The sequence below is a fragment of the Urocitellus parryii genome, chromosome 9 (genome assembly GCF_045843805.1).
Source record: "Urocitellus parryii isolate mUroPar1 chromosome 9, mUroPar1.hap1, whole genome shotgun sequence".
NCBI lineage: Eukaryota > Metazoa > Chordata > Mammalia > Rodentia > Sciuridae > Urocitellus > Urocitellus parryii.
In genome coordinates, this window is record NC_135539.1 from 95,736,934 (window position 1) to 95,763,511 (window position 26,578).

General features: G+C 43.2%; 1 protein-coding gene across 4 annotated transcripts in view; it reads right to left on the reverse strand.

Annotated features, from left to right (window-relative positions):
• Positions 1-13,997, reverse strand: part of Cnih3 (cornichon family AMPA receptor auxiliary protein 3) — a 110,037-nt gene extending 96,040 nt beyond the window's left edge. For all 4 annotated transcript variants that reach the window (XM_026407157.2, XM_026407156.2, XM_026407155.2 and 1 more), the window contains exon 1: positions 13,917-13,997. In XM_026407157.2, coding sequence (XP_026262942.1) covers positions 13,917-13,997 — 81 coding nt within the window. The remainder of the gene's footprint in view (positions 1-13,916) is intronic.
• Positions 13,998-26,578: the final 12,581 nt, after the last annotated feature.

Below are 26,578 nucleotides of genomic sequence, written 5' to 3' on the forward strand. Positions count from 1 at the left end.
ACATCACCTTCAGGCCCACATGCACTCACATTCAGACTGGAACCCTGTTTGTGACACTCTCGAGAACAGGTCATTTGGGGGTCTTCTGCGGTGCAAAGTAGTACCTCCAGAGCCCAACTCCCCACGCAGCAATCCCCTAAAATCCTGGCCCTAGACTCCTCAATCCCTGTTTCCCAATCTTGGCATTCCAAGTGACTAGCTAACTATTTTAACTATTTCCATACCCACAACCTTTAAAAGCAGTTGCTAATTTCTTTTCTGAATAAGGTTCACAGAACTCATTTAAATAATTTTTTTAATCCAAGATACAAATGTCTCTATTATATAGGGGGCCATCTGGGCTGCCACCACTAGCTGGCTATGTTGCTATCAACTCTTTTTTTAGAGTTCATGAATCAGTTGCCAATAAGAAAAAAAAAAAAAAAGAAGAAGAAATTAGTGCCAAGACTCTGCTTCCTCCCCTGCATTTTTCCCCAGCAGGAGAACTGGATCCTATAGTCAAAATGGACCATGTGAACACAAAAACAGAAAAGATACCTACGACTGATGCTCTGGAAATGTCAGCCCACGGTTCTAGACGCCATGGAGGTGGGAGGTGGTAGCAACTTACTTCCCAGCCCGGGAGCCCACCAGCTGGGCTAAGTAACACTGTGCAGCCTCCGACAGATCTAAGACACATGCACAGGAGAAGGAATAAAAGGAGGTCAAGGCAAGGAAGAAAAAAGAAATAAGACAGAAAGGGAGAAAGAGATTGAAAGAGAAAGCCAAGGCCTGGAGTCCCTAATTCCAGGACTCACCAATCACCACAGACTTCTACTGAACCAGCCACAGCCCAGAGGACCTGGGGGGCCACCGTGGGGAGCTGAACTCTGGGCATGACATTGCTGGATAGAGAAGGGCAATGATACAAACAGGAAGCCATTTACACACTCCATCTCCGCGGGTCTTCTCTCACTGGGAGAAAAGGAGTCCAAAGAAAGGGGATCAGGGGTTCATTCAGTCATACCCACATCCTGAGCAAGAACACTTTTATGTATGCTGCAAAGGATCAGCTCCATTACAGCTGAACAGCCGCCTAAAAGGGCAGTTTTAGGTGCTGGTCACACTCAGGGACAGATACCATGCAAATAGAGGCCGAAGCTCTTGGCTGCAAGCCTCTGGGTGCTGAGAGGCAAACGCTGGTTGAGCAAATGAATGTGGCTGATTGCTCCTGCTGAGACACTCAACCCAAACTGTGGTGACAGCAATGAGTCCATAAGGCTTCCCTCCCTTCCATCCCCCACAACCCACCTTTATCCCAGCAGAGGGGAGAAAAACAGGGTAAGCGTGGGATTTGCATGGCTATGAATTTTGTGTGTGTGTGTGTGTGTGTGTGTGTGTGTGTCTAAGAAAGAGAAAAAAAATTACCTTTTACAAATCTGCATTTTATTTTTAAAAGCTACTTTTGTGACTTAATACAGCTTAAAGAAACTAGAAATGAAGTCATCCTCTAAACTGTCTCCCAGCAAGCTGACAACCTGCTTCATTCCCCTGTTCCCAACAGTCCTCAGTTCAGGGGAAAAAAATGGAAGTGTGAACCTTTGGCTCCTCTGCAGCCCACATAAGAATGCCTGGCCCACCCCTGACGGCCAAGGACATACTAGACCTCTGCACTGATTTGAGATCCAAAATGCAAATTAGGTTTTAATAAATAATAAAACAAATTCTTTGGCAAGATATTCTTTTTTTCCCCCCTAACCAGGGATTAAACCCAGGTGCACTTAACCACTGACCTACTTCCTCAGCCTAAGTTGCTGAAGCTGGCTTTGAACTTGTGTTCCTCCTGCCTCAGCCTTCTGAGCTGCTGAGATTATAAGTGTGCACCACCATGCTCTGCACCCTTTATTCTTAATAGCAGGTACATTTCTCAGTTCTTACACACCCCGAATGCTCTCAGCCCTAAAATTATGGAAAACTGCTAAATCTCTGCCTGATGAAATTCCCTGGCAAAGCCCAAGAGTTGTCTTTGGTAAAATTTCCCTTTAAGGACCATTTATAACTTCTGACAACTAGAGTGTAATGCTAAGACTTAAAGATTCTGTTTTATTCACTTAAAAGATTTCACGATTCCAAGCAATGTAACAAAACAGACCAGATACAAGCAAATGTCTAAATCTGAAATGTCTGAGGCATCCTAAAGAGGAAGGCTAACGAGGTAGCACCTGCCAAGGGCCAGAGGGTCGAGAAAAAGAAGAGTGGGTGAAACAGAGACTTAGGACCAAGAGAGCGTCTGCTTGTATAATTAGAAGAGCCACAAAAAAAAGTTAAACATAGAATTACTATTTGATCTTGCACTTCTACCTCTGGGTATTACACAAAAGAAGTGGTAGCAGGACCTCAACAGGAGTGTGTCTATCATGTTTGTAACACCATCATTCCCACTGGCCAAAAGATGAAAGTGACTCAAGTGTATTTAGTCAGGGTTCTCCAGAGAAACAGAACCAATAGAATACTATAATTATTGTGCTCTGTGCGTGTAAACTTATATTTATATACAATTATGAGGGGAGTTATTGGATTGGGCTACATGATCAGAGGCTGAATAGTCCCACAACAACCGTCTGCAGCCTGGAGAGCCAAGGAAACCAGTAGCTGCTCGGTCCAAGAGCTTGGAAGCCCTAGGTAAACAGGGAACGATGATGCAGCCCTAGTCTGAAGATACGACTTGGAAGCCTCCTGGAAAGTCACTGGTGCAAGTTCACATTCAAAGGCTGAAGAATCTAGAGTTTGAGATCCATGGCCAATGGCAGCAGCAGAAAGAAAGAAAATGCATCTGTTCAAGAAGAGCTGAGCATACACATGTGCAAGTTTCTCCCTTTTTCCAGTTTTGGTTCCATTTGAGCCCCCAGGCTATAGAATGGTGCTATCCCTATTCAGGGCAGGTCTTCCACTCACTGACCCAAATGCCAATCATCTCTGGGAACACTCTTAAAGACCCATCCATAGGAGTGATTTACCAATTTTCTAGGCATCTCTATAGACACACCTGTAAGCATGAAATAAACCATACATAGAAGGAAAAATGCGATGCCATTCCATTTACATACGGTATCTAGTGTAGTCAAATTCACAGAAAGTAAAATGGCAGTTGCCAGTGCTGAAGGGAATTGGGAAATTATTGTTTCATGGGGACAGAGCTTCAGTCTGGGAAGATGAAAACATTTTGGAAATTGGTGGTGGTAATGGCTGCACAACACCTCAAAGTACCTAACGTCGCTGAAGCTTGATCATTGTGAAGACAGGGGTAGTGGCAGAGCACTCGCCTCACACGTGTGAGACATTGGGTTCAATCCTCAGCACCACATAAAATAAAATAAAATACCTAGAAATATATTCTTTTTAAATTGTGAAGACAGTTAATTAATGTCATGTTATGCACATTTTGCCACAATAAAATCAATCCATTAAAAATTAATGGAGGGAGAGAGAGCTCAATATAGAAACCTCAGGACTAGGTAAGATCCCTTTCTCTTGCCACAGGAACTCAGAAAAAAAAAAATGAGCAAAGGATAGCAGCACAATAGAATGACAGAAAACGGGTGACAAGATAGCCTGAGTCTAGACCTGGACTAGATCAATTAAATGATGGGGGCTGAGCAGAATTACATACTGAATTAGTGGCTGTCCAAGTTCTAGAGACAAAGGTAAAATAGCCAGTCCCTGTCCTTTAATATGTCTGCATGTGACTGAGGCCCTTACCAACCCTTCAGCCACTGTAATTTAATTTTTAAGACACTGGCCTCAAAGAGTCATTGGTGATGGAAGGTTCTGGTCTCAAAGCCCCCATTACAGGCAGGAGTGCCAAGGCCTGAAGTTAACAGCCATAGCCCACAGAGAGCCCTGGAAGGAGAAGTCACTATCTCTGAGAATGGCATCCTGGGCCTCTGAGCCTCACATCAGACTGACACATGGGTTGACTCTCCTTCCGTAGTCACAGGGAGGATGGCAAAAGCAGCTGTCCGCTGCCAAGAGTCACGGTGCACACAGTACCCTGCCAGACAGTCTGCCCCAGCAGGGCCAGTTGCCAGACACTGCTCCTGCAGGGGGCCACCACTGTCCCCAAAGCTACAGCCTCCCTCTTTTCTTTGGAGGAATGAGACCCATAGCTTGTGGGTTCACAAACCAAATGAAGCTGCCAAAGAGGTGACTTTCACTCCTTTCATGGGCAATCTGAGAGCAGCCAGTCATCAGTCAGCCAAGAGCTCAGCATGCAGTCACCATGTCCCCTAAATTCCATCAATGCATAAATTGGACCATATGGACCCTGCTTTCCATCAGCTTCCACTTCACTTAGAGAGCTCAGGGGCATGCTTAGGAACGTGCATGGGGAATGCAGGTTCAGTGTGTAGAAGTGCAGGTGAGCTGCACAGGCTTGTCATGTCATAGGAGCTTGCAACAGGCTAAAATGAGCAGTTGCTAATAATGTGATTAGAGCTATCCAGTGAAAGAATGAGGAGAATTTAGGTCCAAGGTGAAGACGATTTTCCTTTTGGCAAGAGGAATAGACCAACATATCCAAGGGGAAATAAAGTCTACCTATGATACTGGGACCAGAGATAGAGAATAACAGAAGATTGACTACAAGAGTAGGTTGATGCTGCAATGCAGTTGGCCTCCAACCCCCAACTGAGGGTTTGGACATTATCCTACAGGCAATTTCATTAACCCCATGAGACCCAAGCTTAGTCCCCAATCCCCATGCACTGTAGCAGCCTCATCCTTATCAAGATTCTCAAGTCTTTTAATGACTTCGACACCGGCAGTGCACACAGAAATATTGGTGGCCTCATTACAGTCTGTCAACCTGCTCTTGATTCAGATATCTTTTTTTAGTTGTTTAACATTTTGGCTATATTTTAGCATATGCAAGAAAGTCTCATGTTTGCCTCTCTTTCTTTGCCAAATTAAAAATATTTGCCAGCCTCCTCATTAAGTTTTGCATTGGTATCAGAGAACTATTCAGGATTGTTGTGACCAGGTAAGTCTGTTTAACTATTCATTTGGGTTAGTTACAGTATATTAGCCAGAGCCTGAATTTATTTATTCTATAACTCTCCAACCATCACACCACCCCTGTGGCTACACACAAGGGCAGCAGTTCCTGTCCTCTGCAAGCATATGGTCTAAGCACAGACACAAATACAATTATATGTGACCAGTGCAACCATGGGATGCAAACTAGGGGACAGGAGACATGGACAGGGGCTCAGATATCAAAGGAGGGTGGAGCTTCCTAGACTAGAGCAGAATCAGTCCAGTAAAAAATAAAATTAAAAAGGGCTGGGCAGATAGCATTCCCGGGAAAGAGAAGAGCCCACTTGGGAACTACCTGGAATACAGAAGAGGTCAAATGAGGCTCAAGAGCTAACTGGGAGTTGGTCCTGCCAGCCCTCTAACCTTAGTAGGAAGTTAGAAATTTCAGTCTGGGAATGATGTGCAGAGATTCTTTCCGTAAGATCTCTCTCCATGGTTATGGGGTTGGTGAGATGATAACCAAAGAGCCCAATTTATAAAGGATTATAATCTGAGAAAGAACAAATGGGAGCCTGAACCAAGGCATGGCCATGAGGCATGGGAGACAGATAGGACTAGTGCTCTAGTCTGGATGATGAACATCTCCCAAAGGTCCAAGTGTTAAAGGCTTGGTCCCCAGCTTGACACTGTGGGGAGGTGGTGGTGCCTTTAGAAGGGAAGTCATTAGTCACTATGGCATGCCCTCAAAGGAAACTGTACAATCCCAGTCTCTCATTCTTCCTCCTTTTTTGCTTCCTGGCTGATCAGGTGAGCTGTTTTGCTCCATCACCTGGTCCCACCACGGTGTGCTGCCTAGAGAAAGGCCCAAGGCCATATGGGGCCACTGGACCATGGACTGGAACCTTCAGAACCATAAACCAAAATAAACCTTTTCTCTTCATAAGTTCAGTATCTCAGATGTTTTGTTATAACAACAGAAATTGACTAATGCTACTGCTAACTAGGGAAAAATTGGACAGACAGAACAGAGAGAGTCTCTAGGTGAGAAGTAGATCCCCAGAGACTACAAGCAAGGAGAACACATAGACAAGTTCAGTGTGGAACCAACTGTGGGGGTTGGGGTACATCCATGTTGGAGACTGTTCTCCAGGAGGCAGAAGAAAAAAAACCCATCAAGGCAAAATGCTCAGAAATGGGCAAGGAACACAGGAGCAGGATCCTAGGAACAAAAGGGAGACACAGGAGGACCTGGACAACAGGGTCAAAGCCACAGACAGATCCATTCAAGATGTGCACTAACTGATACCTGAAGTTTGCCCAGCAGAAGGATGCTGGTGCCCTTGTCAAGCACAGGAGTCAGAAATGAAAGGTACCTTAGAGAAAGAGATAAGTACACGTGGAAAATACTGGTATTTGACCAGTTCTAGGTGGTGGATGCAGAAGGCTTGGTTACATGATTATTCCCCACAGTCATCCAAGTCTCCTGGAAGAATATAAAGAGGGAATAGGAGGCAGGATGTGGCAAAACCTGAGGGACTGAGCAGCATCAGGAGCCTGGGGGACAAAGGGCTTGTCTTTTTTTTTTCTTTTTTTTTTATTGTTGGTCGTTCAAAACATTACATAGTTCTTAATACATCATATTTCACAGTTTGATTCAAGTGGGTTATGAACTCCCAATTTTACCCCATATACAGATTGCTGTATCACATCAGTTACCCTTCCATTGATTGACATATTGCCTTTCTAGTGTCTGATGTATTCTGCTGTCTGTCTTATTCTCTACTATCCCCCCTCCCCTCCCCTCCCCTCCCCTCCCCTCCCCTCCCCTTTTCTCTCTCTACCCCTTCAAGAAGGGCTTGTCTTTAAGCTCAGAGACACTGGCTGATGGGGGAGAGAGGACCGATGAAGGGCAGGAGCTAAAGACAAAGGAGGCAGGGAAAAGTGATGGAGCATTGTCCCAAGAGGAATTAGCCTCAGGCAGGGAGACACCACTGCCTCTAAGTCTGGAAAAGAAAGAGAAATGATTTGGAACATAATTGGAGAAGTTCAGGGAAGGGCAGGTGCTGTGGTTTGACTATTGTCCCCAAAACTCTTGTTGACATTTAAGCCATCATGATGGGAGTAAGAAGTATTAAGAGGAAAGACCTTTAGGAAGTGATTAGGCAATGGGGCACCACCCTCATGAATTGATTAAGTCTGTTATCATGGGACCAAATTAGTTATCGTGGGAATGGTTATAAAAAGGAGTAGTTTGGGCCCCTTTTGCTCTCCCACACACGATCTCTCATCATGCAATGCCCTCCTCCATGTTGTGAAGCAGCAAGAAAGCCCTCAACCAGATGCAGCCCCTCAATCTTGGACTTCTAAGCCTCTAGAACTGTGAGCCAAATAAACTTCTTTTGTTTGTAAATTACCCAGCCCATGGGATTTTGTTATAGCAGCAGAAAACAGACTAAAACAGCAGGGTAGTGAAGTGTCCCTGTCTGATAACCTATCTTCTCCAAGAGTTGGAGGTGGAGTCATCTGCTCAGAGGAGGATAGGGGAGGGGATCTTGGGGAGCTTCTGGGGCTCTAAGAAAATGACAAAGATCCAGAAGGAAATAATGGAAGCTGGAGAAACTGATCTATAACATGCTGGTGCGTTATGATCGCAGTGCCAACGGCCAGCTGAGGTTGAACTATGCTTTCACCTGGGCGCCAGATGCTCTCAGGCAGCTGGGGTGAGAGCAGAGGGGGAAAGGAGTGAATTTCTGTGATTGATGGCTTCTAGGGTGGGAGCAACAGGGGACAGGGGGCAGAGCAGTTGAGAGCAGCAGTAAGAGCCTAGTGGACCATGAGCTCTGACAGCATCAGGGAAGAACAAAACAGAATCCTCGAGAAGAACGGAAAAGGTGCAGTCAAAACAAGGGCAAAGGGCAGAGGCAGCGAAGCATGGGAGTGAGTGACTGGGGCTCACCGTAGAAAGGCAGGGCCAGGCTGTGATGAGGGGCTGCAGGACTGCAGGAGAGCCAGTAGTCACTGAGATGGGTCAGGTCACCAACAGCACCTAGGGCGATGCCCAAGAACCAGGGTGTGACTGTGAACAGGTGCAGAGTCCCTGGTGGATTCCCACAGAGGCAGATGATGGTGACAAGGAAGAGTGATAAGAGGACTATCCAGAGAACACACTACAAGAGATTGAAGCCACGGAGGGATTTGTTTGCAGACTGGCTGGGAAGAAAATCAGGAGCAGAAAACAAGTTCAGAGAAAAAAAAAATCACAGAACCATGTGAAAGGTGGTGGCAGACCAACAGGGTGGACAGGACAGCCGTGATGTCAGGCCCAGCTTTAGGGTTGGTATAGGTGGAAGTTCTAATTACCTGGCCACGGCTCACAACCCTCACTGCCTTTTGGCTGTGTTCCAGAGACTCTAAAGTCAAAGAGAAGTTGCTTTGGTGCCTCTGCAACATCCCACGCTAATAAGGCCTGGAAACCTCACCAAATGGTTGGGATGGGGCCCAGTGCTGGCTTGTTTCACATGATCTCTGAATCCTACATCCTCTCTTCTCTTTCAACATGACTGTGATGGAAACACAATGGTGACCTTGGTCTTCTTTCCCAGGGTCAGTTACAGAAAATGGCCAGCCAATATCTCAATGCAAATGAGGGTAAGGTGACTATCAATACAGACATTACACCTTAAAGGAGGTGCTGTGCAGGTAGGGCCAGCACCTCTCCCCAAACTGTCCCCCTGAGGGAAAACTCACTCCACTGCCATCAAGGAGAACCCTGTACCCACTGGTATTGGCCATTCTTCTTTGCAGCAATTATAGCTTCTAAAGTTTCAAAGTGTCAGGGGACAGAGAAAAATGCTTGTGCCCAGGGGCTGGGGTTGTGGATCAATGGCAGAGCACTTGCCTAGCATGTGTGAGGCACTGGGTTCGATCCTCAGCACCACATATAAATAAATAAAGAATAAAGGTACATCAACAAGTAAAAAATAATTTAAAAATTAAAAAAAAATGTTTGTGCCCAAACTTCTTAGGAAGTAGTCCCTGAGAACTGGCCAGAAGCCAAATCAGATGTGAGTTACTATTTCTTCCAGAAAAGTACTTATCAAGAAGGGCTCAAGAATTTGTTCTACAAGTATTTACCAAGCATCTTGTACATGTCAGGCACTGTTCTGGGCTCTGAAGAAACATGGATGAAGCAGCAAAGGTCCCTACTCTCCTGGACCTTCCTCCCCTCTCTAGCTGTGAGGAGATAAAGAAGGATGGGGCTGGGAGTGACAGGAGAGGGGGGCAGAACAGGCTGGAGTTTCGGACATCACTTCTGAAGGTGGGATGGCGGTGGTGCAAACAGAACAAAAAGAGGAGGCCTGGAAAAGAGCTGAGAACCCCATCTGAGTAGGTCCAAGTAGTGTTTTTAAAAAGAAGGCTATTGGGTGACCCTTATTGGGTACCCTCTCACCTACAGGAGTTCTGTTGCTATTCACACTTGAATAAGTTTTACTCTTACATTCGTGAAAAGAAGGAAGGAAGGAAGAAGGAAGGAAGGAAGGAAGGAAGGAAGGAAGGAAGGAAGGAAGGAAGGAAGGAAGGAAAGAGGGAGGCTACAGTCAACCCCAAGCATCCTACTATTACACATAAACCCATTTTTATTTCCAGATGGGTAATTTTGAGATACTGAATCATTTACTTCATTCCCAGAAGCTACATCTGTGACAGGCCAGAAATGACCAAAAAGTTATGCCATAAGACATTCTGTCTAGCAAGACGGTCTTTCCATAAATATGTATTTGTTATCATCTTTCAGGATCTATTAAAACTGTCCAAGGGCAGATCAGATGCTGCTGTGAATCCATAGAAACTTCAAGATGACATAATGCATCAAATCTTTCTAGGGAATATTATTGGGAATTTTATTTGTAAATAGTCAAAACTCAGACAATTTATATAAGAGTGCCTCCATATACTAAAAAAAATATTTTAAAAACTAAAAACCTAAAATAAACAGTAATGAATCTTTGATCTTTTAAAGAATGGCTTCATCTATGTTTACGTAATGAGACACTCTGCAAACAGGCTCCACCAAGCTGGAGCTAAGAAGATTCCTGTGAGTAAACACTGTTCATTTCATTTTGGCTGAAAACAGACAACACTTCACATCTGAAACCCTTTAGAACACTTTTTTTCGTTCTAAACATTCACATGCAATTTTTTAAATTACGCAAAAGATGCTTAATCCTTTCTGGATGGTAGGAGTAATAGTGATTTTGTTTCATTATATATCATTGTATTTTCAAAATTTGAGGCAATGAACCTGTATAATTTTATAGGCAAAAGCCTAATTTTCCTAAAAAAGAAAGAAATAGAATATCTGATTTTTTTAAAAAAAAGGAATATATAGTGCTTAGTCTTGTTATAATTCCAATCAGAAATTCCAACTCTAAAATTTAATTAATTCAGGGGAAAAAAAAGTAAGCCTTTAACCCAAAACAAAAAGTGACTACAGTTGGAAAAAAGACGTGGACCTAAGAGTCTCACAGACTCCGTTTAAATCCCAGCTCCGATACTTAGCAACTGTGCCACCTTGGGCAAGTGTCATTTCTCTGATCCATCATCCCTCATTTGTGAAATGTCAATTGTGAGGACTAAGGATTGCCTGGGAGGTAGGCAAAACCATGCGGGGGGAAAACAGATTATTCTGCTTCTTCCAAATAAAACAGATGTACTCAAAGATGGTGGCAGATTTGAAATAATTTCATTTGAAAACAAACACAGATAAATTTTCAAGAAAAAAATAAGTCTTAAATGTACTTATGGCTGGCTACATCCATCCTTGCTTCTAGATTTCCAGTGGGAAGAAGGGAGAGGTAGACAATTGTAGATACATCTAAGAGGGCCTCTATAAAGTGTAGGGCAGAGGTTGGCTAAACAACGTCCATTATTGCTCCTAAGTAGGTACATGCAAATAAGCAAGAAAATTCTTTCACCTTCCTATTGTACAATTCAAGTATGGGAGTGGGGCAAGCTTTCCAAATGTTGTATATTACGTGTCCAACTCTACTTGGGGTGTCAGTAGGCTGAACAATTGATAGAGCTCATCAGATTTATTCTTTACACAAGAGATGTGTAAAGAATATAAGAAGCAGGGCATGGTGAGGCACGCCTGTAATACTAGCAGCTCAGGAGGTTGAGACAAGAGGATCTCAAGTTCAAAGTCAGCCTCAGCAACAGTGAGGCTCTAACCAGCCTCAGTGAGACCCTGTCTCTAAATAAAACACAAAATAGGGCTGGGGATGTGACTCAGTGGTCAAGTGCCCCTGAGTTCAATCCTCGGTACCAAAAAAAAAAAAAAAAAAAAAAAAAAAGAATATAAGAAGCTGGAGAGAAGATAAACACACAGTCCAACATAGAATCAACTCTCCTAAATTTTGGTTGAAATCACCACTGTATAACCAACATCCACAAACATGTAATGTGTGCCCTAAAATCAACATGTCTCTGACTTCCTCTTTCAGTGTTCAGGAACCAAATCAGCGCAGTAAGGTTTGAGTTGTTTTATTTACAGAGAAGGGAGCCTAGAAAAGGAAGACGTGAACCTCAGGAATTTTGTAGTCTAAATTCAAAGTGTACAAATGCTTTTTAGAAAACAGAAATCTTGGGCTGGGGCTGTAACTCAGTAGCAGAGTGCTTGCCTAGGTACTGGGTTGGATCCTCAGCACCACATGAAAATAAATAAATAAAATAAAGGCATGCTGTCCATCTACAACTACAAAAAAAAAAAATTAAAAAGAAAAAACAAAAATCTTGTCACTTCCATGAAAAATCTGGACAGGACCTGACTTGAGATTTGACTGCATCCAGCTATCCCTAGATTAGGGGTGCATGTTGGGAACTTTGAGAGCAGAGCCCAACCCAGGGTCACTGAAACACCATCGTTCAAATGTCTCTTAGTCAACAGCTGCACAAACCACCCACTTCATTAACCTGTTCTTGAATTATTTAGTGTCTCCCCCAAGGGAGAAAGAATTATTCTTCCTCTTCTGCTTCAGGAGCTAGCTCAGAGAACTCCAAGCCTGAGAGAGTTGAGCGAGCTTCTGGTAACTGCCACCCTCTGGACATGACCAAACTAGAAACAGCAAGTGAAATATTAGCCTCCAAGAATGCAACTAATTCCCCAAATCCAAAGAAGCTGAAATTTTTTTCTTTAGAATTCATGAGCAGAGGTTTGCTGCACCATTTAGGCATGGTCTATTCTATATCCTATTTTATTCTAAATTAGGTAAAGTTTCATTTTTCCTTAAAATAATCAATAACTTCAAGGCTTAATGTCCTGCCAGAGAGTAAACCCAGCATTTCAGGGCAGAAAAAGAAAGGGTTCAAAATTCCACCACTTTTTTTTAATCAGTCCCTCAATTGCTGTGTGTGAATCCGTCTATCATCCCTAGATTGTCAAATCAACTAAATGGATTCACACAATTTGAGAAATGGGGGAAAGCTTAGAGATTATCCAGGTCAACTTTCTCACTTTACAGATATGGCAGGAAGCCAGCAAGCATCTCTCCAAAGGTGACATGGTTAGAAGCCTTCCTCCACCCCAGGTTTCCCTCTGCACCCTGTCACAGTGCCTTGTAGCAGGAGCTGCAGGAGCTGCTGCGTTCTATTTTTAAGATAAACCCTCTCATACTAAAAACCACTCATACAAAACACCAGCATCTCACCCACCACGCAATTTCCTTCAGGTCTTCATTTTGGGTCATCTTCCATTGCATGCAATCTCTTTGAGGCTCACCAGCTGGTGCCTCCAGGAACTGGCCTCACAATCCATCCCTGTCATCTGGGCTTGCTGGTAGAGCCAGGCTATTAATGGTGGGTGCTCCTTCTAAAGCACCTGACCTTGACCTTTTTTCTTACCAACTTTCCCAGAAAGAGAATGGGCAGTTTAACCAACCTCTGAGAAGGAAACTCTGAGAGTTCAGTGGACTTGCAAAACGTCCCACAGTCTATAAGACCAGATTCCTCAGTCCTGCTCACTCATCTCTTTACTTTTTTCTCTTTGGGGGCTTCTGGTTCTCAACCCACATCTCACCACCACCCCAGACCTGAAGACCCATGACTCAGGACTGCTTTCAACCAGCTTAGTCTCTGAAAGGATGGCAAGAAACTCGTGTCTGCTGGGGAGTCCTGGGGTAAATCCTGCACCACTTAGGCATGACAGAACTTGCCAGGTGTGTCACCCGTGGGAAATCTCTGGTTGGGAACCCCAGCAGGACAGACCTCCCAGACCTTATTCTTTTCCTTCCCCAGTCTCCCTTGCCTCCTCTTGGTCCTCTTCATTGCCTTCCCGCCGCCCTCCACAGTCACTTTGTTTCCCTCCCCTCTCCAGGCCGGCCTCTCCCTACTTCCTCTTACAAGGAGCTCCCATTGTATTTCCACTTTGTCTCCAATTATGTCTAAATGCAACCCACCACAGATGCTGACATTTTAAATGTTTAGTTGTTATAGTTACTTGACTAATTGCCAGGTCCGACGGAGGCACTTCTCCTTCCTCTCCCGCGGGCACGAGAGGAGAGGAGGAAGGAGTAGGCAGGATGGGGTGGTAGCCACTTCTCCCCTGCCAGGGACTCTCCGCTAGACCCTGGGGAGGGTGCGCCATCCCGGGCACCAACGATCCCTCTGCCTCCAGTTAGGGTACCCAGGGCGCGCCCCGCGTTGCTGCGCCTCAGAGCCTCAGAATTGAACTGTCTCCTGCCCCGGGACATGGGATCTGCAGAAAGTAACACGCAGGTGCGCCTGGCTTGCTTCCCAGACCACCCACGCCGCTTTGGGAAGAAAGTGAGGTGCAATCAGAAAACGAGGTGGACAGGAGCGTGTTTGGGGCGAATGAAAAGAGTTAGAAACCGCTGCGGGTTACTCACGTGCCAGATGGCGAAGAAGATGAGCGCAGCGCAGAGCACCAGGGACAGCATGTAGCAGAAAGCGGCGAAAGTGAAGGCCATGGCCAAGGGACCCCAATCTCCCAAACACAAAGAAGCCCTAAAAGACGAATGCCCTCAGAGGGCCGCACTCCCTCAAACGGGGGAAGAACAGAGTCCCGTCTGCACACTCCCCTGGAGGCCAGTGGCTAGGGGTTGGCACCGCTAGCGGTGAGAGGCTTTAGGGTCAGCGAATAAGGATAGAATTCCCGCAGGCTCTGGAGACCTAAGACCCAGCCCACCCGCGAAGACAGGGAAAGGTGCGTAGAGAGTCCTTGGTGACAAGTGTCCCCAAATCGAAGAAGAAACCAAATCGGTAGAGAACACCTGCAGATTAGTGCCAACTAGCGAGGCCCTGGAGACCAACAAGAGGAGAGATGCTAGGATTCCACGGAGTACCAAATGAGGAGGTCCCGTTCCCCAGGAAAGAGCTCTCGGCTTTCCGCGCCTAAGCTGAAGAGGAAAGGCAAGCGCGTTGCTCAGGACCCTCCCGCGCCAGCCGGGCGCAAATGGAGAGCGTCCAGCGAGGTGTCCAGGAGGACTCCAAGCTTCTCCCAAAACCCACAGTCAACAGTGGCTCTTTCCCGGGAGAACACGTCTTTGAATAGCCCAGAAAAGCCAGGTCCCGTTAATCCTGCGTCCCGGACGTGGGCTTCCAGAACAGCGCAGCTGTGCGCTCCGAGGCGCTCCCGGCCCCGGCCCCGGCCCCAACCGCGGCCCAGGGATACCGGCTTCGGTAACCCCAGTGCCTGGAAACTGGGGGTCGGACCGGGGCGGGTATGGACTCCAGCCCAGCGGACCAGCTCCCTCCCGGGCGGTTGTAGCAGCGGGTTTCTGGCCAAGTGCTGCTTGAGGCGGAGCTCGCTCCACCTGCTGCTGCCGCCGCTGCCTCTGCCTCTGCCACAGGGAGAAATGTAGCGGCGCGGCCCGGGATCCCCTCCCTCTCCGCGCCCCACCCTCGCTCGGGCTCGGCCGAGCACGCCCTCCCCGGCGGGCGGAGACTGCGGCGGCGGGGGCTGGGAAAGGTGGGTGGCAAAACGCTGCTGGGCGCTTGGTCGCCGCCGTCACTGCAGTCGTGCGCACCAGCCTTTCGGATGAAACTTGAGGCCAGTAGTGCAGGCGGGGCCCGCGACCCAGCAGAGGTGGAGCGGGCCGGGTGAGCCAGGGACTCTTTTTAAACACGTGCGTCTGAAGGAGGTGGGTAGCTGCGGAAGAGTATGATGCGTGCTTCGCGCCTAAACCCCACAGCCGCCCCTCTAGTTCTAGCAGTTTCGCCTATCAGAGCGAAAAGTGTGGGGACTGGGTTTCGGGGGAGCGTTGCCTCGTCTTGGTTGGAGATAGATGACGACTGTTGTACCCCGTGGCTGCTTAGATGGATTGTCCCAAACTCTACCGCACTCAGTCCACTGTACTGCGTTTATAGCCCTGCTCCCAGGCTCTAAAATTCCGAAAATTCTCCATTATCGTCCTTCTCTGACATTCACCACATCCCCCCCCCCACCACCACCACCGTTTGACCTTGGGATTGGGGAAACGTAGATTTTGAGGACTTTGCTGGGTAGAAGAGGCAACAACAGTGTTCCATTATTATTGGTATTGGCCTAGTGGCACTGTGAAGAGAACATGTGCTTTTTGGACGCAGACCCTTTTCTAGCTTAAGTTTCTTAATGTCTCAAAACGTCGGTTTCTTATCTGAGAAAACAGGGATAAAAGTAGTACCAGCTACACGGGAGGATGCAGAAGGAAGATCACAAGTTGGAGGCCAGCCCTCCGCAATTTAGAGTGAAAATAAAAGGAGCAGGGGTGTGGCTCAGGAGTAAAGCACCCTGGGTTCAATCCCCAGTACCCCCCCCCAAAAAAAAAAAAAAGAAATAGAAGAAGAACCTAGCACAGAGCCTGGCCTTTCTACACACATTCCATAAACGTTAGGGATTATTATCTCCCAGTGGCCCAGTACCTTGGAAATTCACATGCTTGCTTTGTAAGGAATCAATGAAAGGGATTCCAGTCATTCCAAATAGAACCTGGGTTTCAGCTTCACATCATGTACAACCACAAAAATGGGATCCTAATTAGAATAAGTTATACTCCATGTGTGTGTATATGTCAAAATACACTCTACTGTCAGGTATATCTAAAAAGAACAAACAAAAATTTTTTTAAGAAGAACTTGGGTTTCAGATAAGTCAATCCAGGAAAAAAGGAGCAATGCCCTAAAAGATGATTGATGAATTATGGTGGAACGACATCACGGTTTGGAATAGTACCTTGCACAGAAAGGCACTAGATAAAACACTTGTTGCTTGATTCTAATGCTGGCATGCTAATTGCCCTGTGAATCCAATGACTTTAGTATTGGAAGGGAAGTTATAGAGCTAGCCTTACAACTAACCAGTGGCAAAACTAGAATTAGATATGAACATTCCTAATTCAGGGTTCTTTCTATTAAATCTCAGAGTTGATGCCTGTTTGGCCACACCTCCAGTTTAGAAGGTGCCTTTCAGCTGGCGTGGAGAAACAGTACCATGTCGAGGAACTGTTGACCTTGGTGGTCAACAGATCTGCATTTAATTGTCTCTGGGCTTAGAAAATATGAAGCTTCTGGTTTAAAAATTAAGAATGATTTAAGACAGCAACAGTAGAGCATTAAACCAAGATGAGGTTCTTCTGAGCATAAGACCCTGGGCAACTGTACAAATCGCACACTGGTGAATCCAGCCCTTCTCTGGATTATACCCCTTATCACTTTCACCTTTACATTTACATAATGTATAAATTCAGTTTGACAAATCTGCAGCCACCTTGAGTCATAACCAACCTGATCAACCCCTGAGTTGCCCTGATCAGTTTTCCCCGCATAGTTTCCCAGCACACTATAAATAGTAGTATGTGGAAACTTACTACTGGACCCAGGCATCAGGAATGTGCCTGACACTTTGACATTAACTTGAGATAAACTAGGTATATTCTAACTTGGATGATATCACTTTTGTCCTGAACACTTTATAAACTCCTGTCTTTCTGACCAAATTATGGGGATCCACTTGGTCTTGCTACTGCCCATGACCATGCTTCCATCAGTAATTTCTCCAATAACCTGCCCTGGGTGCAATCCTGGATCTGTTCACCTCTTTGCTTGGGTCTCACAGCACTGTGGAGCTGGTTCTTATACCCTAGGACCAGGTAATTCCAGAACACATAAGTATTTCTTCCAGTATAAATTGCCCTTAAAAGAAAATTGAGAAAATATAGATATGAAGAAGGTCAGACAAATAGCATAGTTAGCCATTCTCAGAAACAAAACAGTGGTTTTTATTTCTAGCTTCATTTTTTTTTTGCTTTATACATACATACAGTCCTTTATTTTCATTGTTGTAATCATACCACATAAAATTTCATGACACCTAAACAATAAGACAGTATCAAAGGAAAATTCAATAATTCAAGTAATTTGAGCTGGTCTTTTGTTCTGGTGGTTTTCTGCATCTGTTGCTTATTTTTTTTCTTTGCTTGTTTTTGAGACAGGGTTTTGCGATGTTGCCCAGGCTGGCCTTGAATTTGCGATCCTCCTGCCTCAGCCTCTCCAGTAGCTGGGATTACAGGCACATGCCACTGCACCCATATTTCCTCCTTTATACATAGTTTAGTTTTTGTTTTCTAATTTTTCCTACCCATGTATAGTTAACATCTCAGTTTATTCCAAGTGAAGGCCAATAAAGTGTTTCCCATACAATGAAAAACTTGGTTCACCATGAAGTTTCTTTCAACATTATCCCATTTCTTTCTTTGCCTTATACTCCTGTCCCATCTCCAGCCTTGGGCATCTCAGGGAAATGATCAGTGCGTGAAGAGGAATGAGTCTGAATTTCTGGGAAGCTTAGTTACCCAGGCTGTGAGCCTCCTCCTGGCCCATCACTGACCCATTATGCCCATAGGAACATCTAACCAAACACTTCCTTTAATATAGAATATGAGTGTCTCTATATCTGGCATTTTCTCCATAAATGAACTCTTGAGTTTCTCAATGTCCATAGGGCATATTCGATTCATCCCTTGCTTCCCAGCTAGGTCTTACCAGAAAGCCAGAAAGCTTCCCCAGTCTCCAGGTGAACTCCAGCTCGCAGAGTTCTCCATCCTGCCACCCCCAGGATCCCCAACCTGTATTCACACACACCCTTGAATCCCAACCAGAAAAGAACACTGCCCAGGCTGAGCCATGTGCCCTAAGATCTTTGTTTTCCTCTCATGGGTGTTTGGATGTTTGGAATATCCTAAGAATCAAGGTTTTTTAAAGTTACTTTATTTATAAAAATTTAAAAGACATAAAACACTCATTTAGTATCTGATTCAACAGTGGCTAGCATTTTGCCATACATGCTTCCTGGTTGTCCTGAAATTGTATTTTACAGCTGGTTTGTTCAAACTAGGATCTAAAGATTTTTTTCTCCTCACTCCGCATACCCTGGACACTTTAACCCTTTTCTTGTATATAATTTATGCAACAATAACTATTAAAAAAGTTGTGTGCCTGCCATTGCCAGCTCCGTGTGGAGCACAGTGACTTTATTCACTGGTAGCCAATGTCTGTTGCCCTCTGTGCCCTCGTATGTGCAAGTTGGCTCTGGCTGGCTTCGGACAGTGTTTCCTTGTTTGTCACACATTCACGTGTGAAGCTATGAATTGCAAATTTATGTGTGTTGTATAAATCGCCTCTTTATTTTCTTTAAAATAATTTAAATCTAACTTTGAGTTCCATTCTGGCTTGACTGGTAAGGAACTTAGTATCCACCTTCACTGGGGCTCCCCACAAGATTGCAAAACTGCTGGGGGGGCTTACATAACACTAAAGCTTAGGGCAGCTCCTGTCGTTATTCATGGATTCACCCTGGATCCTGCTGAGACATCCTGCTAGACTGGTCCTTAGTCCTTTCCCCTCTGGTCTGCTCTCTACTAGCTGGAAAGCCTGGGAGTCCCAGTGCCTTGGCTCCGGCCTCCCACACAGCCATACTTCTCAGGTCTTGCCTCTTCCTCAGATTGCTGGCATGCAGTAATGTATGAGTCCCTTCTTCTCCAGGACCTCAACCTTGGCTTCTTTCTAGCCTGCAAGAAATTGCCTCCTGCTTCCCTCTGGCTGTTGGCAAAAGCATTCTCTCTTCTCTCCCATTCCTCCCCCAAAGGGACATCTCCCAGGATCTCTACTAGAAGATAAACCTTTCCTCAAACCAGAAAGAACCTTTGTCTTCAAAGATCTTTTACTTTTTACCTTATAATTTATTCAGCCAATATTCATTAGTGTAGCAGCAGTGACTCTTAAAATGTTAAAAGATTTCTGTTCTGATTGGTGAAGAGTAGAATGGCTATAGCAGTAGGCAGTAAAGTCAATTAATAATTAAATTCTAAATTAAACTCATTCATTCAGGTTAATCATATAGGATGCCTCCAAGACCATTGATAAATGGACTTCCTATATGTTTATTTATCACAAGGCACTTCATAATGTATGACACTTTTATCACTATACTGAATTCACATGGTTGCCACTGATTCTGAATAGTTGCTACTTTAGTTGTATTGTTCATACACTATAATTCTTATGTAAGTATAGTGTTTCAATATTTACAAATTTAAAAATTTATCAATAAAACATTAAAACAAACTCAGAATAAAGAGATAACCAATAGTGGATACATTTATTAATTTTCCATTAAATATCATATACCTCAAGTATCTGAGTCTACAGAGAACAAGCAGTGATATTAACAATAAACTGCAGCCTAAAGGATCTTCAGTGACCGGAACACCTTTCACACAAGAAATTTACAAAATAATACAATACTTTTTATTTCTATAATAATAATTGTATTATTTTAACAAAAATATGCCACCAGTGCTACTTTGGAGGTAAATGGTACTCAGAGTTCATCATTAAAAGACTTCATGAGAAACCAGAATATGTTACCCACCCCAAAATATGAAGAATTTCTGAGCTGAAGGCAATTAAGAACCAGATACAGGAAAGCTCTCTTCCCTTCCTCTAACTGCTTAAAATCAGTGTCATGGTTTAGATATTAGGTGTCCCCCAAGAATCTCATGTGTGAGACAATGCAAGAATGTTCAGGAGTGAACTGATTACAACATAAGAGCTGTAACCTAAACTAATGTGGATTGACTGGATAGCAACCATAGGCAGGTAGTGCCCTGTGGCTGAAGAAGGTCATTGGAGTGTGCCTTTGGGGTTTATATTTTGTGCCTGGTGAGCAGAGCTCCCTCTCTGCTTCCTGGCTGTCAAGTCCTGGGCTGCTTTCCTCTGCCTTGCCTTTCGGCCATGAAGTTCTGCCTTCTGCTCAGGCCCAGAGCAATGGAGATAGCTGACCAGGCACTAAACCTCTGAAACCATGAGCCAAAATAAACTTTTCCTCCTGTAAGATTTTCTTGTTGGGTATTTTGGTCACAGTGATATAAAGCTGACTAAAACAATCAGGACATAGATTTAGGAACATAAAAGCCTACCTCCTCTTCTACCAGGGGAAACAAAGGTTGGCCACAGGAGACAATTTTGGACCTGTATTGGCTTACAGATGGTACCAGAGGAATCAACTAGCCTTTATTAACTAGCCTTTATCGGCCATTATTTGCCATCCCTCAAGTTGCCACCCCTAGAGATTCAAAGTACTTTTCCCTTTTTTATCACTTTTCTAAAAATTAACTGTTTTTTATGAAAGATTATATTCATATATACATATACATTTACATGTATATGCAAAAATTCAAAGCCACCTATTTTAGAACTATGCATTGTCTAAGTATCTTCCATGTATATATTAAATACACATGTTAACAAAATTCTGCTTTCCTCTTGTAAATCTGTCTTTTATGATAGGGGTCCCTTCCAACTAAAAACTTGAAGTTTGAAAAAAATATTCTTCCCCTACAACTTACGTATTCATCAAAATGGCAGTGACATTCTGTCAAAAATCATGGTTTGATTTTTTAAAATTGTAATTATCCATCAAAAGATTAACAAAAGCAATCAGAAGATCAGTTTTTTATAATAATGCATTTGAAAAAATAAAAGCTAGATTTGTTTTTAATAAAAAAATTGAAAATATTAAGAAAGAATCCTTATAAGTGTTAAAACTATCCAGTGCTTAAATATAGTCAAGCATTTTCAAACATGAAATATTCAATAGCCTTTAAAAAATAATTATATCTATATGAGCATACACTGTGTTCCAAATTTATGGTCCCACTTGTTGGAAAACATATATCTTCTAAAATGAGAAAGCAACTTATTTAACAAGTTATAAATCGAGACAGTAAAATATTCATCTTCTATGAAACTGTTTCATATAAGGCATTTTAATAATTTATTTAAAATGAGAAATTTTAAATTTTTTTGAATCTTGTGGTGTTAAAAAGAATAATATCTAAAATAATTTACTAGACTTTATTGTGAATATTTGAGAAAAAATAGCATCAGTGAGAAGTATGTTCATGGAAACCTTTGGTTTAGACTGTGCTGGTATCTCTATGCTAGAGAGAAAGTCTGGCATTTCAGCTAAAATTTTGGAAACACTTCTGAATATTTTTAATTTATCACTAAGTCACTGTATTTAATTACCCCTAGATGATGTAATGAAGAATGTTAACCCAATAACTCACTCTGGTTTTTTCCTTCATAAGTTTTATATTTACTATGGTGTTAGTGTTCCCAGGCTGCCATAATAAAATACCACAAATAGAGTGGCTTAAGCAACATAAATTTATCTTCTCATGGGTCTGAAGGCTGAAAGTCCAATACCAAGGAATTGGACAATTTTGCTTGTGGTAAGCACCCTCTCCTGGCACGTAGACAACTGCCTTCTCCATGTCTTCAATTGACCTTCTGCGCACCTGTGGAGAGAAAAAGAGACCTCTAGTGTCTTTTTCTCTTCTTATATAGTAACAGTCCTATCAGATGAAAAGTCCACCCTTAGGAACCCTCTAAACCTCTATTATATCATTATAAGCCCTTCCTCCAAATACAGTTACATTGGGGTTAGGTATTCAACATATGGATGGGAGGGACACACAATTCAGCCCACAAAACTACAATAAGTGAAATAAACAGAATTAAGTAATATCTCTGATGATCTAGGAATTGAAATTAAAAAGTTAAAGAATATTTGAACACCAATGGACAACCTATGCTTTAATGCAAAGAAAATTTAAAATTTTTATATTCACTTTATCATAACTTGTAAAATAATAGTAAACATTTGGAATTTTTAAAGTAGAGAATTAAACTGAATAAAAGTTAATCAATAAAAAATAAAAATTAACCTTCATAAAGATTAATAAATAAAAATTAATAAAAGGTTCTACTCACCTTTCTGTCACTATTAAATAATACTTGATTTTAATCAACTTGTAAGGATGGAAGATTTATTTTGGCTCACAGTTTCAGTTTAGGTCCATGATCACTATTGCTTTGGGCCTGTAGCATCACAGTACAGCATGGTAGGAGCATGTAGGAGAGGAGGCCTAGAAGGCAATAGCAGTCAGAAAGCCATAAGAGAGACAAGAAAGGACCAGGATTCCAATATCCCCTTCAAGAATTCACAATCCCCATGACTTCCTTCTACTAGGCTCCATCTAAATGCCACTATCTCCCAATGGCACCACAGGCTGATAACCAAGCTAGTCTTTTTTTTTTTTTTAAAGACTAAATTTTTTTTTATTTTTTTCATGTCTTCATACATGTACTTTGATAGTAATGATCACCACATTCCACTATCATTAATTACCCCATACCCCCTCCCTTCCCCTCCAACCCCTCTGGCCTATCTAGAGTTTGTTTATTCCTCCCATGCTCCTGCTCCCTACCCCACTATGAATCATCAGCCTTATATTAAAGAAAACATTCGGCATTTGGTTTTTTGGGATAGGCTAACTTCACTTAGCATTATCTTCTCTAACTCCATCCATTTACCTGCAAATGCCATGATTTTATTCTCTTTTATTGCTGAGTAATATTCCATTGTGTATATAAGCCACATCTTTTTTATCCATTCATCTATTGAAGGGCATCTAGGTTGGTTCCACAGTTTAGCTATTGTGAATTGTGCTGCTATAAACAGTGATGTGGCTGCTAAAACACCAAAAAAAAGAAATAAACCAATCAATAAATGGGCCAAGGACCTGAAGAGATAGTTCTCAGAAGATGATGTACAATAAATCAACAAATACATGAAAAAATGTTCATAATCACTAGCAATTAGAGAAATGCAAATTAAAACCACTCTAAGATTTCATCTCACTTTAGTCAGAATGGCAGCTATTATGCATACAAACAACAATAAGTTTTGGCGAAGATGTGGGGAAAAAAGGTACACTCATACATTGCTGATGGAACTGCAAATTGGTGCAGCCAATATGAAAGCAGTATGGAGATTTCTTGGAAAATTGGGAGTGGACCCACCATTTGACCCAGCTGTCCCTCTTCTTGGTTTATACCCAAAGGACTTAAAAACAGCATACTACAGGGACACAGCCACATCAATGTTTATAGTAGCACAATTCACAATAGCTAAACTATGGAGCCAAGCTAGCCTTTTTTCACATGAACTTTTACACATGGGAATTTGGGGGAAATTCAAGATCCAAATTATAACAAGTGGTATCTATACTTTACAAGAAATTTGTCTGTTAAACCAATAATTTAATTCACCAAAATAACTAAGTATATAAGTACAAATAAAAGAAAGTATAGAAGCAAAGAAATATATTCTACTTGAAACAAGAAAAATTATAAATTGTAAGAAAGTTATTAGAATATCTAAGTTATATAAATTCTTAAATTATGATCAAATAAATGTATATAAATATACAATCTCTAAATATAATTATGATAATTTAAATGATAAATTATTAAATGATCTAAAAATACATAAAAAGCATAATGAATTTTTAAGTTGTTTCTATTTATTAAATGCTTTCAGCTGAACCAGAAGCTGTTTACAAATCTCCATAGATTTATTAAATATTGTGTTCCAGCCCCCAACTGTCCCAGTCATGCCTCCAAACTGTCACACATGTGAGGAAGGCCACACTGGCCCTGTTAGCAGGACAGAGGCAAATGCTCAGCTAATCCCAGCCCACAGCTCAGAATCACTACCAAATGAAGGATGGCTATTGTTTTAACAACCAAGCTTAGGGCTTGTTTGTTATGCAGAAATAGACAACCTTAAAAGTCCTTTAATCAATAAGTGATCTTTTATTTGATACCTGTTGTGTTAGCTTTTCGTCACTATGACAAATACCTGTTAAAACCAGCTTAAAGGAAGAAAAAATTATTTGGGCTCATGGTTTCATGGATTTCAGTCCATAGTCAGCTAGTTCCATTGCTTAGGTGCCGCAGAACATCATGGCAGAAGGGCATGGCTGAGGAAAACTGGTCACCTCATGGCAGCTGGGAAACAGAAAGAGAGAGAGGAAGTGGACAAGGACAAGATATAGTCCCCAAGAGCAACCCCTCACTGACCTACTGCCTCCAGTCATGCCCCACCTGCATACAGTTTCCATCACCTCCCAGTAATCCATTCAGCTATCAATAGATTAATCCCTGGATGAAGTCAGCACCCTAAGGATCCAATCACTTCCCAAAGGATCCAATCACTTCCCAAAGGGTCCAATCACTTCCCAAAAGATCCAATCACATCCCAAAAGACCCATCTCTGAACACTGCTGCAGTGGGGACAATACCTCTAAAACATGAGCCTTTGGGGGACCCTTCATATTTAAACCATAAGACCTTTGTTGGCTTATATTTTTGTATTCCATATATTTTGATGTTTTAACAACACCTTTATGTCCAGGGAGAGACTACCCTTCCTGGCACTAGCCAATCCTGAAGATAGTACAGGGTAGCAAACAGCATACCTTTGATATACAGACTAACCAGAGCACAGCCATCTCCTCTCTGTCCTGAATGCCCTTGAGGCAAAATCCTACCTTCTAAATCATCATGGAGCCAGGTACCAGGCAACTAGAGGCCACTAGTTATTATTTAAATTAGCCAGTTCTAAATTCTTCAAATTGCCCTACCTTGCCTTTCCCATGGGAGCCCCAATAAAGACCCAGACTCTCCCTTTCTCCTGCCCCTTCTGCCTCCTGACCTATACTGGTACTTGCTCATGTGGCCCTGCATGCCATGGCTCCTGTTCCTTGCACCTGTGAGTATAATAAACTTTGTTTTCCTGACCCCTGCTGGGTGGTTGCACCTGACTCATTGAGGACAGAACTCTTCTGGAAATGAGGCAGACACTCTTGCTCTTCGAGGTTGGGTAAGATGTGCCTCCAGATCCGGTACCTCCACTTGCTCTAATCCCACACCTTCCTGAGCCTCTTCACACAGCAGAGGCACCCAGGCTCTGGAGACAGGGTCAGGGGGCTATGTCTAGGAAAGACACCTGGGCCAGGCCTGGGCTTTAGGGGTCACTTGTCCTCGTGCTTTGGAGTACTCACTTACCACCCTGATTAGTTTTATTATATTAAAATATACAAAATAAAGTTTACCATTACTGTTGTAGGGACAGATGAGGCAGGGCACCAAAGATAGCAGGAAACAGTTTTATTTGGCTGCAGCCAGGTTTAGAGGGCATAGCTTTTGCTGTAATCAATTAATCCCCTGAACCCCGAATTCAGGTAGTTTCAGAACTTTATACCCAGCATGTAAGGGGAGGGGCTCAGAAGTTCACAGTCTGCAGAAGTTCACATAAAGCAGCTTTTTCTTTCACTTTTCTGGGTAAGTTAACCCTTCAAGGATAACACCTGAAAAGGGGAGAGCTTCTTCTCCCCTTTCTTTCCTCCTCCTGCCAGCTATTACCATGGAGCCTAAATGGTAACTTCTCTTATCTTAAAAATGTAGACATCTCTGTGAAGCTCCAGCTCAAGGCCACAGGCCTTGTTAAAGAATTTTTTTTAATCGCATTTTGCATTTGCAAACACACTACTACAAACTACTATACTGGATAAATGTTTGTGAAAACTAGTAAAGGAGCATTCAGCACCTGGAGTGCTGATTTCTTCCAGGACAGTGGCCAAGTAAAATAGAGCAACAGGAAAATAGGAAGTTTAACTACATTGAACTTTTTTGTAGAGACTCTTTTGCTTACAGTCTAAAAATCAATTATGGTGAAGATTTCTGGAGAAGCTTAGCTGAGATTTTCTTTGTGGAGGAGGGAGTGCCACTACATTACAACCATTTTTAAGAGTTCTGTTCCTGAAGTGTCCTCCAAAGGCTCAATTCTGTTAAAGATTTGGTCACTGCTGGGAAGTCTTGGGTTCTTTAGGAGTGATGCCTACTGGCAGGAAGTTAGGTCACTGGGGGATATGCCCTTGAAGGAGGCACTGGGACCCTGGCCCCTTTCTCTCTCTTTCTCTGCTCCCTGGCTGCCATGAGGTGAACAGCTTTGCTCCACCACACCCTGTGCCAGCTCGGTCAGTGCACACAGGATGGACAGGACACTGCAAATGAAGAAGCCACACTTTTGTCAAAGAAGTGATGGAATGGAGCGTGAGTTGGGAATGACAATTTCAGAGTATCCTCATGTCTAGGAAGATGG